The sequence below is a fragment of the Lissotriton helveticus genome, chromosome 2_1 (assembly GCF_964261635.1).
Source record: "Lissotriton helveticus chromosome 2_1, aLisHel1.1, whole genome shotgun sequence".
Taxonomy (NCBI): domain Eukaryota; kingdom Metazoa; phylum Chordata; class Amphibia; order Caudata; family Salamandridae; genus Lissotriton; species Lissotriton helveticus.
In genome coordinates this window covers 1331499820-1331517332 of record NC_136059.1, presented here as the reverse complement: position 1 = coordinate 1331517332, position 17513 = coordinate 1331499820, and the positions used below count along the sequence as shown (strand labels likewise).

The following is a 17513-nucleotide window of genomic DNA, read 5'->3' as shown; positions in this document are numbered from 1 at the left end:
AATATCAATAGGGATGTCGAAATATTCAATCAATTCTCGTCCCCGCCCGCCATGTGCTTCAAAACTGCATACGTATCTCGTGATATCAAGGTTGTGCAACCAGTACACAACAAGGAGTTACGAGTCCCATTTATTCCGGCGCCATTTTGGGCGAGGACGGGCAGGTCCAGGATATAGTCAAAATGTCTCCACCAACCATCGACTATGATGATGTTCATATGCTGTATTTATTAGAGTAACACTCATCTGTCCACATGAAATTAATTTGCCACAATCTAAACATGTCATTTTAATTTTTCCAAAGTTCTTCTGAATATTTGGGACCGTTTCCCTTGCCTCTCATGCTGTCATTGCCACTTCTTTGGTGAATGTACTGGCAGGTCGGGGGTTGTCCTCCAAATCTCTCTTTTGTGCAGCACTATAATTAATCGGTGCCACCTCTCCATATGACGATGCATGGTATAATTACCATAACTATATTTTTTTTCGGTTCTTCTGGAGAGTACATCGTGGCAGATGAGGCAGGTAACGTACCGGGCATTTACCTTTTTTGCATGTAGAGGAAGGGAAAAAAAATTCGAGCGTCCGAGTTCTAAGGTGTCCCAGGGCCATTTTAGTGGACCAGGCCCAAATCCAAAGAACAGGCCGCCATTTTGAGAGTCCTGTTGCAGCCGCCTGTCGCTGTAGCAGCAAGAGCGGGCGAAACTCAGCTAGACGGCGCTCCACTGCAGATGAAGTGCCTCAACCTGGAGAGGCGGGAGAGGCTCGTTTGCGCCGCCTCCCTCCCCCCCCCCCCCCCCCTTCGGGCACCCCACGCCGTCTTTCGGCGCAGCATTGTAGGATGGCCACACCAGTGCGGCAACTTGCTAGACACCACCTCGGTGCCATCCGGATCTCGGCGCCCCACTGCAGATGAAGTGCCTCCACATGGAGAAGCGGGAGAGGCTCGTTTGCGCCGCCTCCCCCCCCCCTCGGGCACCCCACGCCGACTTTCGGCGCAGCATTGTAGGATGGCCACACCAGTGCGGCAACTTGCTGGACACCACCTCGGTGCCAACCGAATCTCAGCGCCTTGTGGTGTCTTCCATTCCGAAAATATTGTTGGCAGCATTTTGAAAGGAAAGATAAACAGCCGTTTGTGGCCCTCACTACACCGTTCTCCTAGTGACTCTCACATTGTTACATTTAGGAAGAATGTTGAAGAGTAGTATGTTGAAAATCTAAAGCCATTGTTCTACAAACTCTCAACCAGCCTTGGATGGAAAAATCCGGAAGAATGTACAAACTGAAAACCAGTTTTTGTCTGTATATCATCAGCAGCAACGCTTGAGTCAGCTTTGTGTGAAGCCGCCATTTTGATTCAATCAATAGCGTCCCCCTGCACACATTCAGGGACCTGGTCGTGTCTTCAGGTCAAACGGATTGTGGGACAAGATGCACAAAGGAAAAGGAAAAAAGTTCCGCCGGACCCCGGGAGGCGGCCGCCTATGTCATGGGCGATCTTAGGCCACACCAGGGCAATAGTGAAGCTGCAGCAGGTGCAAATAAGCTTCAGACAGTGTTACAAGCGCTGCTCAGAACTCTCAACTATGACACCACCTCGGTGCCATCCGGATCTTGGCGCCTTGTGCTGGTTCCGGCCTATTCACACATCGGTCCGCTACTGACGCCACCTCACAGGCCAATGGGGCACCCCACGCCGACTTTCGGCGCAGCATTGTAGGATGGCCACACCAGTGCGGCAACTTGCTGGACACCACCTCGGTGCCATCCAGATCTCGGCGCGTTGTGCTGCCTTCGGCCTATTCGCTGCAAGTGCGCACGCAACTCAGCTGCATAGCGAGTGAAACACCAAGGGGCGCCCCACTGCAGCCGAGGAACCTCCATCTTGGGGGCGACGCACAGCATCACATTGCTTTCCAATGCAGTCAGATCCTCAAACAGCCCCCACTGACTGACGCGAACTCACAGGCCAACGGGGCGCCCCACGCCGACTTTCGGCGCAGCATTGTAGGATGGCCACACCAGTGCAGCAACTTGCTGGACACCACCTCGGTGCCATCCGGATCTTGGCGCGTTGTGCTGCCTTCGGCCTATTCGCACATCGGTCCGCTACTGATGCCGCCTCACGTGCCAACGGATTCGGGGCACCCCACGCCGACTTTCGGCGCAGCATTGTAGGATGGCCACACCAGTGCGGCAACTTGCTGGACACCACCTCGGTTCCATCCAGATCTCGGCGCGTTGTGCTGCCTTTGGCCTATTCGACGCAAGTGTGCACGCAACTCAGCTGCATAGCGAGTGAAACACCAAGGGACGCCCCACTGCAGCCGAGGAACCTCCATCTTGGGGGCGACGCACAGCATCACATTGCTTTCCAATGCAGTCAGATCCTCAAACAGCCCCCACTGACTGACGCGAACTCACAGGCCAACGGGGCGCCCCACGCCGACTTTCGGCGCAGCATTGTAGGATGGCCACACCAGTGCAGCAACTTGCTGGACGCCACCTCGGTGCCATCCGGATCTTGGCGCGTTGTGCTGCCTTCGGCCTATTCGCACATCGGTCCGCTACTGACGCCGCCTCACGTGCCAACGGATTTTCTATGCTTTTTATAGCCCTATGCCGCGTAACAGGTCATGTGACTTGTTTATAAAACTTTTCATTGGTTCATTTTACTTTTGGTTTCCTAATGATGGAAGGCTTGATCATATGACCTAAAAATAACACTTTTCATTGGATTAAAACATTTTTTTTCCCAAACGATGAAAGCCCCACCTTGTTTCTGGATGTTTCAGACTGAAGCTGGCGTCAGCATGAAAGCACCACCATCTCGTGGCTCCGTCGTGGTCATTCCGCGAGCAATCATGGCAGCCGCTCCCCACCGGAAGCCTGCAGGAGTTGGGGGCCCCCAAGACTTTTGTAGAATCTTCAAGGCTGAGGGGACGCTTTCGAGAATGGGGTCCAAGACCTAGCAGACAAGCGTCCGAGTTCCAAGGTGTCCCAGGGCCATTTCAGTGGACACGCCGAAAAAGGAAAGAGCCTGCCGCCATTTTGAGAGTCCTGTGGCAGCCGCCTATCGCTGCACCGCAAGAGTGGGCGCAACTCAGCTGAATGGCGGATTTTGGCACAGTGTACCAAAAGCGGGCGGAATGGCAACTGAAACGGTAAAGGGGCGCCCCACTACAGCAGACGAGCCTCCACCTGGGGAGGCCCGTTCACGCCGCCTCACCCCCCCCGGGGCGCCCCATGCCGTTATTCGGAGCAGCATTGTAGGATACCAAAACCAGTGCGGCAACTTACTGGACATCACCTGGGTGCCATCCACATCTCAGCGCGTTCTGCTGCCTTGGGACTATTCGCACAACAGACCGCTACTGACGAGGCCTCCCCCCGCACCCCCCGGGACGCCCCACGCCGTTTTTCGGAGCTGCATTGTAGGATACCAAAAACCAGTGCGGCACCCAGGTAACATCACCTGGGTGCCGTCCAGAACTCAGCACGTTGTGCTGCCTTGGGACTATTTGCACAAAACACAGCTACTGACCATTGTTGCTTCTTTTTTCAAAAAAATGTTTAAATTTATTTACTGTTTTTGTTGCGTTGTATATATTTATAAGTTATTAAAGTTTTATAATCCTACTACTTTGTTGGAGTGCTATATATTTTTAATGTGACACATAATTGTAAAAACTTTGATGTACAAAGAGGCATCCCTGGAATCTTCCGCTTCAGGCTCGGTCCCCTCCCCTAATCACAATACAGGATGGTTTTCAGATAGTAGGAACGCGTGTGGTGTGACGGATCTCATCGGGTGGGGGCCTTGATCTACTGTAACTCCTTTGAAGAGGGGTGATTCTTTACAGCTGGGGCCATAAACTACATCTGCAAGGCTAGGTGATAGCCTGGGACCGGCCTGGACAATCGGACACAGAGGAAGAGGAGTGTCAGAGGGTGCGGTAGTGAATAGGGCGAAAGGGAGGTGTCGGGCGGGCACAGGGTGTGATTCTCAAGGAAGAGCAGCGCAGATGGGGGGAGGTTTATTGCCCATGCATAAGACAGAGAGCGGGGGTGACCAGTGCCTGGGGGAGATGCTTGCGAGGGTGGGGAGCCATGCTAAGGATCGACAGCGTGCAGAGAGTGGGTCTGGTCAAGGCATCTAAAATGGCTGCCGTGCACGACAAAAGTGTGGCATTTGAAAAAAGGCAAGATGGCGCAGACAATGTTTTTCAACACTTCCTGATTTCCTTCGAATCGAACGTTAACAGACGTTATCTCTCCCACACTACCGGTCCCCCTGGGCTTAAACGCCGAGATGGTAGGGACTGCATCCCGTGGAGATAGGCCAAGACGTCACTCATCAGAAAAAAAAAGAAAAAAAAGTCTATAAACATACAATAAGTTAAAAGTCAATCATTCTTGTTTCCTTGTAGTACGCTCCCCAGTCCGCTTTCCGTTACGCGTACCGGGCGCACCCCACGAAAAAAACGATTTTATTTTATTTATTTTTTTTGCCCCGCTGGGCCCTTTTAAAGCCTCCACATCAAACCTAGGGGGTCAGGGAGGATCTACTATGCCCCCGTATGGTCATTTCCCCCTTTGTTTTGGCCTCCTCTTGTCTCTCGATCCTACCGAGAGACAAGATGGCGGCCGCTCCGGACTGTTTAGAATGTTGACAGACACCGGAGAGCCAATCAGCTTCGCTTCGCGAAGTTCCGTTAAGCGTCAAGTACGCGAACCGGAGCGCTACCCGGAGTGCTGTTACAGATATATATCTTTTTTTGAACGTTAATTTCTCAAAATCCACTGGAGCACATATATTGAGACCTAGCAAAGGCACATCGGGCTAACAGTCCCTACAATTTTGCCAAGTTTCGTGCAAATCCATTCAGCCGTTCGGGCTAAAAGTGAGGCCAACCGCCCTATGGAAATTAACATGGGAAAAACGCGTTTTGGGACCCCCCTTTTTTCTCGGCCCCCCCTTGACGAACCCCCCCCCCCCCCCCAAATTTTCAGTGGCTGCTCAGAAACAAAATGTTCCATTTTCCTGAAAATTTCAGCCAATTCCGTCCACAAACGCCAAAGTTATTAGACATAGAATTTTCAAAAATCCCATAGAGAAAAAATCCTAACTATATATACCTACTGGCGACCGCCAGTAGGTAATATATATATATATATATATATATATATATATATATATATATATATCACCAATCATACTTAGAAACAGGTCTGACGCAACTTGAGTCCCTTGGCAGCAAGGTTTTAATGCCACCACTTAGCACATCAAAATAACAAGTTTTCTCAATCTCAGCACTGGGGAGACGCTTTTATGTGAATGCATTCCTCAATGCCAGTTTTGTGCTTGATAGTCCGATACTGAGTTTATCGCGGAGTTTGTTAAATACTTGAAAGAGGAGTTCCATTGGATCACTGGTGTAAACAAAGAGAGAGGACAGGTAAAGTTCCACAAGTAAGTACCCTCCTCTCTTGCTTTTCTCCAAGGCTCCTACCCTTCAGCCACATGCGTCGATCCTGCCAAGGATACAAGACAGTCCAAATCCACAAGCTTACTACAATGACCAGCTCGTGCACATAATAATGCCCTGACAATGTCTGCCATTTTGCTGCCAGTTTCTCTCACCATGAGGATCAGTGGCGGGTTTCCTCACTGCGGACCGCGGACCAGCTCGTATTATTTAAGATAATCATTTTATCTTCGATTCTTGTCACAGTATATATTTATTCATAAGGCATACAGTGGTGTCTTCGCCTATTCACTATGGTGAAAAAAAATGGTACTGCTAACTACTCTGATTTGAGCATGCGAATCTATGAAAGATGCAATAATGGAGAAAAAACAATTTACTTACCCGTACACGGTGGTTCTCTAGTATTGATAACTTTCGTAGATTCACATGTGGCCCTCCCACCTCCCCGTTTAGGCTTGCCACTTCTTACCTCATGTGACTATTATCCCAAACAAACTTGTGCGTGAAATCTGAGGTATGATGGCTCTGCTGGGGAAATGAGGTCTGGGGCTCGTCTCTGATTGTTCAAAGTTTAGACCTACATAAAGATGCTGATGAACGTCAAAGTTTTCCTTTCTTTTTTGATGTTTTCTAATGTACTTCTTTAGTACTGCTTATCTAACTACCATGAGATTCCCACTATGATGACGGGGAAGATTCAAGCATGTGAATCTATGAAAGATATCAATACTGGAGAACCACAGTGTACAGGTAAGTAACTTTTTTTTTTTATTCCTACCATAAGTATAATCACACTTTTTCTCCTTCCACCAAATCTTTTTCCACCTCCTTCTTGTTTTTGTCATCTTTATTCTGACTGCATTCTGTTGAGGAAACGTTTGAGCTAAAAGAAAATTGACCACAAGCTCGTTGGGCAAACATGAGTCCGGGAGGAATGCTTGTAAAGTTAGCATGTTAAGGTTTGTGCAGAAATTCGTCCCAGTATAAGGAATCAAGATGCCAGTGATTTTTTTTTCCAACAAATACGTTTTAGGGTTTTCATTGTTATGAGGCAAGTGCACATTTTAAGATTGTTTTCAGCTGTGCTACATGCATGCGAACACATTTAGGTTTGTCAAACAAAATTGAAGAATTGTTCTTAACATAAGATGTTTATCTCTGTACATGAAATTAATTTTGGCCCTGTAAGTGCTTAACTTTACTTGGATTCATTTTTGGTTTTACTGTGACTTGCAGGAGGCTTTGTGGTTGATGGTGTACTCTCTCCAGAATACAAAGAGAATGTTCATCGCAGAGTTAAAGCAAAAACAAAAAGACCTGAAAAAAGGGAAATGGAAGGTACTTTTTTATTTGAAAAAATTGCAATTTTGTTTATACAGAAATATGAAAATATTGCTAAATTATGAGTTATAAATGGAAAAGAAAACATCCACTGGAAAGTGTAGAAGCACAGACATGCAACATCCTCCATTAACATTTGAAATTTAAATTAAATTTGAATTGGAAATATACTGTGCAGTATTCTTGTTATCTTTCTCATTCTATTCTCCATAAATGGTGTCACCATCCTGAAACGCCTTTCAACTTCAGCAAGGGATAGTAGTAAAGAAACAATGTCTTGTTGCCCCTGTTCCTCTGCTGATGCCTTGTCTGGCTATACTTTCAGTTATTAAGATACTCAAGGAATGTAATTCTAGCTTGAACTATGCTAGGGACACCAAATATGATGAGGGCTTTGCATTTCTAAACTTATGTTTTTTGCTTTTCGACTCCAAATGGGAATCCGCTTGCTTTTGGTGCTATATAAATTTATGGACTTGGATCTTACACTAGTCTTCCAAACTGTTGGGGAGAACCCTGAAACATTTGAATAACATTTTACAACTTTCTTTGTGCTCTAGTAACAGTGAAAATTGCACTTAGAAGCACACAACAATGGATTTAAACTTTAAGAACTGCGTCTTCAAAACTCATTTAACAAAGGGCCCCAGCATGCAGGAAAACTAACAATTCCCTTTTTTTTTGCTTTTTTTTAAATTGTCTTTATTAAATTTCAGTTGGCAACAAGCAATAAACAGTTCCATAATATCAAAAATCACATCACCAATCACACTGATTAGATGTCATTACAGAGTTGGGTAGTCATTACATGTAGATAGTGAAAAGCATGACATAAGGGTTTGGGGGCATAGGTGGACGTGGACCTAGACCTAGGGTAACTACCAATATTCGTGGTGGAGAGGAACGTCAGTCGGTCCAAGAGAGTGGAGATATGTATGGAAAGGCAGCTAAACATCTTTGGGACGTGTAGCCGTTGGAGGCAGGCATAGACTTCGGCAACACTCTCACATCCATTCATGCTGCCAAGCCACTCTGAGTGGGTGGGCGGCCTGGCGCTTCCCTAATGCAATTTCAAGTTTGTCCAACAATAGTGCCAGGGAAGCGAGGCAACGAGGAGCAGGGTACATTTTGACCATATCTCAGGAGTGCCACTAGCGGGTAAGGTGATAATTCAATGTCGCTCATGGCCGATATGTTTTCAAATACTGCAATCCAGTAGGAGGCCACAACTACGCATGTCCAGGTTAGATGTGTGATGGCTGCTCCTGGAGCATGGCTTCAGACATTGATCAGATCTGGTGTGGTCAAATGTGACTATATTGAGTGGAGAGAGGTAGCATCGAGGTATACATTTAAAATGTAAAAGCTTGTGCCTATGGCTGATAGAGGTACGCTGAATTTGTTTGCAGCAATATGGCCATATCTTATCAGTGAGTGTCACCCCCAGTTCTGTCGCCAGGCCTCCCACACCCATGTAGTGTTGTCCGGTTTCAGGGCAATACAGGGTCGGTATAGTCTAGACTTCATGAGATCTCCATCCGCATCAAGGGTGGAAAATCCTCGGGGGGCAGCGGATAGGAGTGCATAAGCGACCTTAAAGTATTATGGAGTTGCTGCAAAATGAAAAGGTCCATGGATGGGATGTCCCGTGCTTGTGGGTCTTCGACCAAAGGTAGAATCTGGCCGTCCGGGAACAGGTCGCATATGGAGAAAAGTTTATGCCGGTGGAGTGTGCATTGACCTAGCCTTTCCCGTGTGAGTGGGAGCAGCCATGGGTTATCGCGAAGAGGGAGAGCAGTAGAATAAGGGGGACCACCACCTGGCATGTGTCGCCACCTGCGCCAGGCCCCAATTCTCTTCTCTTTAATGGTGATTGTCATCATTCACATTATGCTGCAGGAATAGAATTTTTAGTGCTATGGCCCTCATTACATGTTTGTTGAAATAGGGTGCGACGTATTTACCACATTTCCTAGTTTTCAACTGGAACACAAGACATAACATGTTCAACCATTTTTAACACATCAAATTGGTGCTTAATTTGCGCCGGTGGCTTCCGATGCTCGGCACTGGCACTTAATTGCCAATACTGGTCCTAATGACAGCTGCCACATGGTGGCGCTGTTTGTGAAATATAAAGATGAGCAGACCAACAGTTGTTTATTTATTCAGTTTAAATTAAAAACAACTAATAACTGCCTCCCAAGCTGTTCTTATAGCTTTGGGGGCCTCGAACAGTCTGAATCGTCACACTTGTAGCTGTGTGATGGTTAGTAGTTGTGTAAGTACTGTCAATGGCAGTGCTGACAGTGGCATTCTGTGGTGAAAACTTCTGTGGCTTCCCAATGAGGGCCCTGGCACTCATTATTTTTATTATTTTTACAAATTAAGCACTGCATCAAATTCATCACGGTTTACGATTTTTCCTGATCTTTTCCACTGATAAACTTCAGCAAGTTTGACCTACCGGAATTTATCAGTGGAAAAACAGGTGTGATAATTATGACACAACTCATCATTCTGATCCCTGTGTACACACGTTTGCAAGCTAGTGCTGCTGCCGACCACAGACAAGATTCTGCCCTCCTGCTGCTGAGCCAAGTTCGAGCAGGGAAGGTAGAACTATAGGTTTCCTGTCACAGGGAGGTGTGGCCACCACCAGACTGCCTGCTTTGAAGGGCACATTTGGTGCCCTTCTTGCATACTCCAGTTTGAACCAGTTACGGGAGCCCTTGGCTCCAGCTCTGGCACGAAACTGGACAGAGGACATGGGAGTAACTCTGCCCATCCCCTCCTCTGGGAGGGACCCCTGAGTCGTTCCAACCCTTTCCCTGTGGTATTTAAGGACTTACCTGTGGGTGGTTCCTTAGATTTGTCGTGGGACAAGGCTCAAGCCTGAAACCACTTCACTCTTCGACCATCTGGACACTTGGACTTCTCCTGGAACTAAGACTGCATCAGGGAAGAATCCTGCTGCTCCTAGTTTCTTCCTCGTCCTCTGTGCTTCTTCCAGGTTCTTGAACAAACCTGTGGGCATCAAGGACACCAGAAGTAATCTCCCTTGGAGTGAAGGAGTCACTCCCCTGCATCTGCAGGCACCGCAACGAAGCTGACCGGTCTGCTTCTCCTGACATCCCACAGACTTCGAAAGGCTCAGCAACACAGGTGGTAGTTCTACAACTCCCTCGAGTCTTGACCTGTCCTCTAAGCAATTTTGAGGCCACTATCCCTTGTCTGAAACGCTGGGACTGAAACCCTGAGCACCGCGTGGACTTGCCGTTACCAAGGCTTGTCGGTGCTACACTCCAGATATCTGCGGGCTACAACGAGCTCCAGCCTCCAGCATCTCTTCCTGCCAAGTGCAACGTCTTCACCGCATCCTTTGCACCATGGGTCTTCCTTCGTGGTGAGCTGCTCGAGGTCCTCTTGCAACTCCTGTGCCTTCGGCCTGTGGGTCCTCCTGAGGGTCTTCTTCTGCTCCAGTGGGCTCCCCTGCTTGTTTGGGGCCTACCCTGACTCTCCTGCTTGTGATGAGTCCCTTTGACCTTGCTGGTCCCAACGTTGCTCCTTCGTTCTCCACGCCAGTTGGGACTACCAAGGCATGTTGGTGCTGCTGTCGAACGCCAACCCCCTGGTCATCGCCATCCAAAGTGGGATAGCTCATGCATGGCTCCTGATCTTCCTCAGAGTCCCCTGGTCCTCACAGCTGCAGCGACAAGGTCGCTGTCAACTCGTCTGAACCGACCAACATCGGTGGGCGTTGCTCTTCCGTGCCTCCTGGTCACTCCTGTGTGGCATAGACTCTGTTCCCTCTGCTTGCAGGTTCTTCACCTTCAGAATACATCCTTGGATTCCACCGGTCGACTTTACCTTCATCTTCAGAGGCACTTTTCTCCAAGTCTTCTATTGTTGTCTACTGAGGTTTCCAACGTCTCTTGACCCCTATTCACCTGGCTTACCCGGTGTAGGTAACCTGGTTTCCGAAATATCCACAGGTACCACGGGTGGGGTGCCTCTTCAACCTTCTGTCGTTAAAGTCATTTCTCCGGGGTCCTCCGGGAAGGGTCCTTCTTCTGCAAAACTGCAACTTAATTGACTTTCATTGGGCATACAGATGTTTTCCCACTCTGCACACATCCTCCGTGGGGTTTCTTGGTACTTACCTTGGGTGGTTCCTTCTGTCCGTGGATCCTCTGGGTCTCCTGGTTCAAGGCCCATCTTCTCTTGCAGTTCACATTCCACTTTTTTAATATATAGTTTGGTCTACCCCTTGAGACCACTGTATTTTGTGCTACTTACCTATTTGCAATGGAAGTACTGTTGTGTATTGGTGTGTTTATCTCCGGGTAGGAGATATACCAATGTGTTACTGAGTGTTGTGTAATAAATAGACTTTTTAAAAATTATATACACTGAATGGTTCTTTTTCGTTTGACCTACACAACATTATTTAACTGGTAAAACAAGAGCCTTAACACTTCTTCAAGATGAGCCTGAAGGCTGCTGTCCACATCTACCACTTTGAGATGCCATTCTTTCAAACATACACCTGTCTGTAAAGACGTTTTACATTCTGGGCTGGCAAACGTTTGAAGCCTTGTGTGCTGGCTGTCATGTCAATCCTCTACCCTCATCAACCCTCTCTGTAACTCACCTGTTGTGATGTGTTTTGTTAAAGGACTGACTCATGTTTTTGCTAATCTGTTTGTCTTGCTACAGAGAAATTTGAACCTGCTTTTGGCATTTCTTATGTTCATACCTTTGAGCCAATGCACGGCTGCTCCTTATGAATCCTAACGCTTAACAGTCTTTCTTACAGCATTAGCATAGGCACACTGCCTAAATTAAATGCTGGTGCCTCTCAGCGCAATCTCCTACACAACTTTATTTTTGAACAGATTGGTGCGCTGAGGACTTTGGCAGTGTTGTACTACCTTTGTTTGTTAGCCAATCAAGCACTCTGTGAGTGGTTTTTACTCTACCTCACCTTTCGAAAGAAGAGGAGAAACTCATTTGTCTCAGCCCAAAGAGGGATCGGAGTTTCTACATTAACTGCACAAAAGACAATTGTTTGAAGGTTCAGCTCTTTTTGGAGCTTTCTGGAGTGGAGAAAGGAGAGGCAGTGCAACAAGAAGCAACCATTAGATGGCCTTCTTCCCATTCCACAAGTCCCCTTAGCACTTAAATGGCATTAGTAAAGAAGGGGCTGGAGAGGACCAGTTTTGTCATATGCCAACTGCGATTTGAGTGTTGGTGCATACAGTCACAAAGCACTACTGCCTTGTTATGTCCGACATGAATCATTTTGCCTTTTCTGTACTGCAACACTTTCTAATTTGAGCGCACTCATCAAACTGTCCACCTATGGGAGGTGTAGTGTTTATACTAAATGTGAGGAATCTGCTATTTGAATTACATTCAAAGTAGCCGCTTAGGCGGACGACATCCTGGTAGTCTCTGAACATGTATACACAGCCATACCAGCTTTAATAGCCTTGATAAAAAGATTTTCTGAGATCTCAGGATACAGGCTTAATAAGGATAAAACATAAGTGAAACTGCTTAATAAGTTAGGCAACAAAGAAATAATTGGGGACTTTGGTTTGGCTTGGCAGCCATGCTGCATTAAATATTTAGGATTAGAGTTTACCAATGATCTTATCACTACTCTACAAACTAATGAAAATACCCTTCTTAAAAGAAATTAACTCACTGCCAGACAGTTGGTCTCCGATATTCCTCTCCTGGTGGGATTTGCTACGTATCCTAAGTAATGTTAAGCCAGAGCTGTCTCATGATTCCTACTTTTCTCTGCTAATAGTAATAACCGAAGGAATTGCCTTCTCTGAGGAGTGTAAAATGTGTAAAACAAAATAAGGTGCCTGGCGTTTTAATGTTAGACCATCACAAAGGTCTGATATAAATGTGAGTAGTGAGTAAAGTAACCCCTGCCAGCCTTGTCCTGCTGAAGCCCTTTAAGAAAATAGTGCTCTGAGGCTATAATTAAAACCTACGGAGTAACAACACATGTAACAGGGTGTCTTCTTGGGAGGTTACAAGAAGAAACAAGGCAGTACTAAGGAGGGACTACTAAGCCTAATGACCAATGAAAAGCCACCATTTACAAAGGACAGAGACAGGAGCCAATTAAAAAGATGGGCGGAAAGTTGGCGTAGCTTTATACCCATATCCTGAATGCTGTGTAACTGCAATAAATGATGTACGAAATGCTTAATGATTCAGACATTCTCCCCCAGTCAAGAGATCTGGGTTAAATCCATTGTTTTTTTGCCCACTACGCCACCCCAGTTTGGACCCAGCCATATGCAAGTTAGTCTTTACCCTGTGCCTCATAAGAACAGTCCAGGCCGAACTGCCAAGCCAGATCCTCCCTGGACCGGAAACAAGTATCCTGGGACGGGTTTCGGGGTATGTCACCCCTCATCAGCCAGGCTAGCTTGAATCCAGTGGCACAGTGAGCTAGGTACCTTTATCTGGGCATACCCGTCCAACTTAGGGCGAAACTTGTAACTGCAACAAATGATGGATGGCATGCTGAATGATTCAACCATTCTCCCCCAGTCAAAAGATCTGGGTTAAATCCATCGTTCTTTTGCCCACTACACCACCCCAGTTTGGACCCAGCCAAATGCAAATCAGTCTTAACCCTGTACCTCATGGGAACAGTCCAGACCGAACTGCCAAGCGAGGTCCTCCCTGGACCGGAAACATGCATCCTGGGACCGGTTTCGGGGTATGTCACCCCTCATCAGCCAGGCTAGCTGGAATCCAGTGGCACAGTGAGAAAGGGACCCACGTCTGGGCATACCCATCCCACTTAGGGCAAAAATTGTAACTGCAACAAATGATGGACGGAATGCCGATTGATTCAAATATGCTCCCCAGTCAAGAGATCTGGGTTAAATCCATCATTGTTTTGCCCACTACACCACCCCACTTTGGACCCAGCCATCTGCAAATCAGTCTTGACCGTGTGCCTCATGGGAACAGTCCAGACCGACCTGCCAAGCCAGGTCCTCCCTGGACCGGAAACAAGCATCCTGGGACCGGTTTCAGGGTATGTCACCTCATATCAGCCAGGCTAGCTTGCATCCAGTGACATACTGAGCTAGGGACCTACATCGGGGCATACCCATCTCACTTAGGGCAAAAAGTGTAACTGAAATAAATGACGTATGGAAAGCTGAATGATTCAAACATTCTCCCCCAGTCAAGAGACCTGGGTTAAATCTATCGTTCTTTTGCCCACTACACCACCCCAGTTTGGACCCAGCCATATGCAAATCAGTCTTGACCCTATGTCTCTTGGGAACAGTCCAGACCGAACTGCCAATCCAGGTCCTCCCTGGACTGTAAACAAACATCCTGGGACCGGTTTCGGAGTATGTCACCTGAATACAGCTTGTCTCGACGAGACAGCGCAAGCGCTGCCTAGGCAAGAACTAAATATTTTTAAAGTGATCTCATTCCACATGTGGCAGGAATGGCTCTTTTCTTTGAGGCGCTGACAACATAACACTGCAACTCTGTCCCTGGCGTCCGTCTCTCAGAGCAATGTGGGGCTCACTTGATGCCGCCACCTTTAACATCAAGCCTCCTTAAATAGAGCAAATCATACACGTTCCTGAGATTTTCATATTACATCTTCCGACCATAGACTTTTTCCTATTTACCTCTGCTTTGTGCCTGGAGACCTCTGATGCTTCTAATAGTTCTTAATAAGGTCAGGTATCCACTCCACTACCACTGTATCTCCTGCAACACTGTGCTGACAGTTCATAAACTTTTGTCTTTCACCTGTGTTTTTGCTTCACTAGATATGATGTCTACAAGAATATTGTTGCATTATTAATTTTATAGATTATCATTGAACAACCTATGTACTAAAACAGCTGATATTAGTATTGATCTGGATGTTAGAATATGCACCGCATTCTCCCTTCTCCCCTTCTGTACCCCTAAATATTGATGTGTTGTTTACTGTATCCTTTGATTAGTTTATTTCACCACGGTGTTATAGTTTGTTTAGTGTGTTGGTCTGTTTTGGGAAACTCAATGAAAACAATTTAAAATTACAAAAAAAAGAAATATCCATCAGAAGAACAACGTAACTTAGATAATGCTGTTTCTGGTGGCTACTGAATCTGGTTACACATTCATTACCTCCCTGCTCTATGGTGTGGAGTCTTGCACTTTGTAATATGGTCTCAAGTTAGACTGTGGCACACTGTCTCCTACACTTTGTTCTAGGTGCTATGCGTCTGAGGGCGCAAGAGGAGAAACATTAAGAAACTGACATTAGTGTGTAGGTATGGCCCTTAATGCAACTCTGTTCCATCACTACTGGGACAATATGGAATCATCACAGTGCTGCATGTCTCCACCTATCAACTCTCAGGGAGCATTGCTGGAAAATTCGCCATATCCAGTCTTGCACCTGGGAGTATTCATGGGGTCAGTAATATGTAGTTAGGTAGAGTATTCACCAGAAGGAGCATAACCAAAGTTAAGTAATTTGTTCATGAGGTATAGAAGAAAGCTTTGCACTACAAGGAAGAATCACCATAGGAGTAACGTTTTTTACTTGTTTGATGAGCTTACTTGCACTGATCTTCCATAAGACACTGTAATGATGAGGTCTAACCACTTTTTTATTTATAGGATTAGTTCTCGCCTCTATCATACAAAGGCCATTTAACTGCCAGTGTTTTCCAAACCTATAGTTATTAGTTTTGAGCGATTGTTCAATCAGGTGCCTTTAACAGATAATCTGAATTATAAAGACAAATGATTCTCCTGTTAAGGTTTGTTTGTTATTAGCAATATACAAGTCGAAAACGTTTTATAATGCTCTGCAATTCATTGCCAAATGGTTGAGTAAGTGATGTTATCTCATCAAGGCTTTCTGAGGTCCATTTAAATCTAATTCTTTCCCTGGCACACATTCATTAGCCATTGCTTTCATTAGACTGATGGCAGATTTGGCAAGATAGTCTTACACAATCTTTTTCTAATGTAATTTGCTGACAAACTGTCCATTATTGGTGGTTTATTACTATTGTTTATGTTAAATACTTTCTACGACAAAGCGAAGGCGTACAAGAAAATAAGTTGGTTACATTACTAAAGTATTCCCTTAGCCCAGAGCTTGGTCCCAGGAAAATAATCCTTTAGGCACATCCTACCCGTTGAGCTCATTTGTGAGCTGAACTGCTGATGGAAAAGTATTGGTAGTAACGTAATCAGGAAAGGCATTATGGTTTCAGCTGATAGATATGCATCTTTTGGGCCTTTATTATGCCATCTCTGTTGTTAGTATAGTGCCAAATTCGCACAGGATTTTCACGCTCCAGCAGCTGCAAGTGTGAACATAGTCAGGATTGCAACAAAGAGCAGAATATGCAATCGAAGGTTAAATGAGAACAGAGTAGTACTTTAACTTGTTCTTTGTGCATATTTAAAACTAAATACTTATTGAAAGTATGTTTTCTATTTTTAAGGTTATGTATTAATTGCTGCTGATAACTCTCCAACTAAAACGCAACCGACTGCAGTAATGGACCTGGTGAAAGGCCATGAAATCTATTTAGGTAAGGAACCGACTTAGAGGTAAAAATTGAAATTTACTAAAAAAAGAGTGAACTCCTGTGTTATATGCCCACTTTATTTATTTTTTCTAATGTATTTTATTAGTTTTCAGTCCGGTACATATGTTACACGATTTGTAGCATTCGAAATCAGTCATATACTGAATACAACATATTAATGACAATATTTGACAAGTTGCAGTTGGTTCATTATATCGTAATATTAACAGTGACAAGATCAACTTCCAGATCACAACAGGGAGATTCACCCCAATTCTGCTCAAGTCAACAAATCGATAATCGTTGTGTTGTTAGTACTTTCACATTACTCTTCTATACTTGAATTGCGGACAGTGTGCTACTTCGCCTACTCCTCCTACCCAATAACATGAGAAGGAAAGAAAGCTGCTCCCAAGCCTGTGTGGAGAGACCAGCAGGAGCCCAGCTTGAGGGAATAATGGAGATGACCAGCAAACCAGTACTCAGCAGAGCTGGCCTACAAAAGTGGAAGGCTTCACAATCTGAAAGAGACGCGTTAGTGATAGATTCCTTACCTTAGAATATCCCCAGGCGTCAGACTGGATCCGGAAAGTTTTGCTTAGCAGTACCCCTGTGAGTCAGTAGGTGGCGTCCTGTGGCTCCACGTCCGTCGCTGGCGTCGCATGCGCTGAGATGACGTCACGGAGACTACTTAGGCACCACCCATGCACGCTGGCATCAGTTCTTTCTTTTTCTGCGCCAGTAAGGGCAGATCCGGTTAGAGCACGTACCCTAGTAATTTTTTTACTATCTTTTTTAGACTTTGTCTCTTGTTGGTTTTCTCTGGTATCAGTAGGGATGCCTGGTTTTAAGTCTTGCGGGACCTGCCGTTGCAATATGTCAGTGGCGGACCCTCATGACGTCTGTCTCTACTGCCTGGAGCGCGACCATGACTCCCGGGCCTATCTGGACTGTAGGACTATGGCCCCGAAGGCCCCGATGGAACAGCGCCAGAAGTTGTTGGAAGTTTGGCACTTGTCCCGCGCCGTTCCAGATCCAGGGGTCCTTCCCGTGACCACTCGCGGAGTCG

The 17513-nt window shown here is 46.1% G+C and overlaps 1 protein-coding gene across 4 annotated transcripts in view; it reads left to right on the top strand.

The window, feature by feature from the left end:
- Positions 1-17513, top strand: part of CENPC (centromere protein C) — a 1220926-nt gene that overhangs the window by 968904 nt on the left and 234509 nt on the right. For all 4 annotated transcript variants that reach the window (XM_078676246.1, XM_078676245.1, XM_078676249.1 and 1 more), the window contains 2 exons: positions 6732-6833; positions 16358-16447. In XM_078676246.1, coding sequence (XP_078532372.1) covers positions 6732-6833; positions 16358-16447 — 192 coding nt within the window. The remainder of the gene's footprint in view (positions 1-6731; positions 6834-16357; positions 16448-17513) is intronic.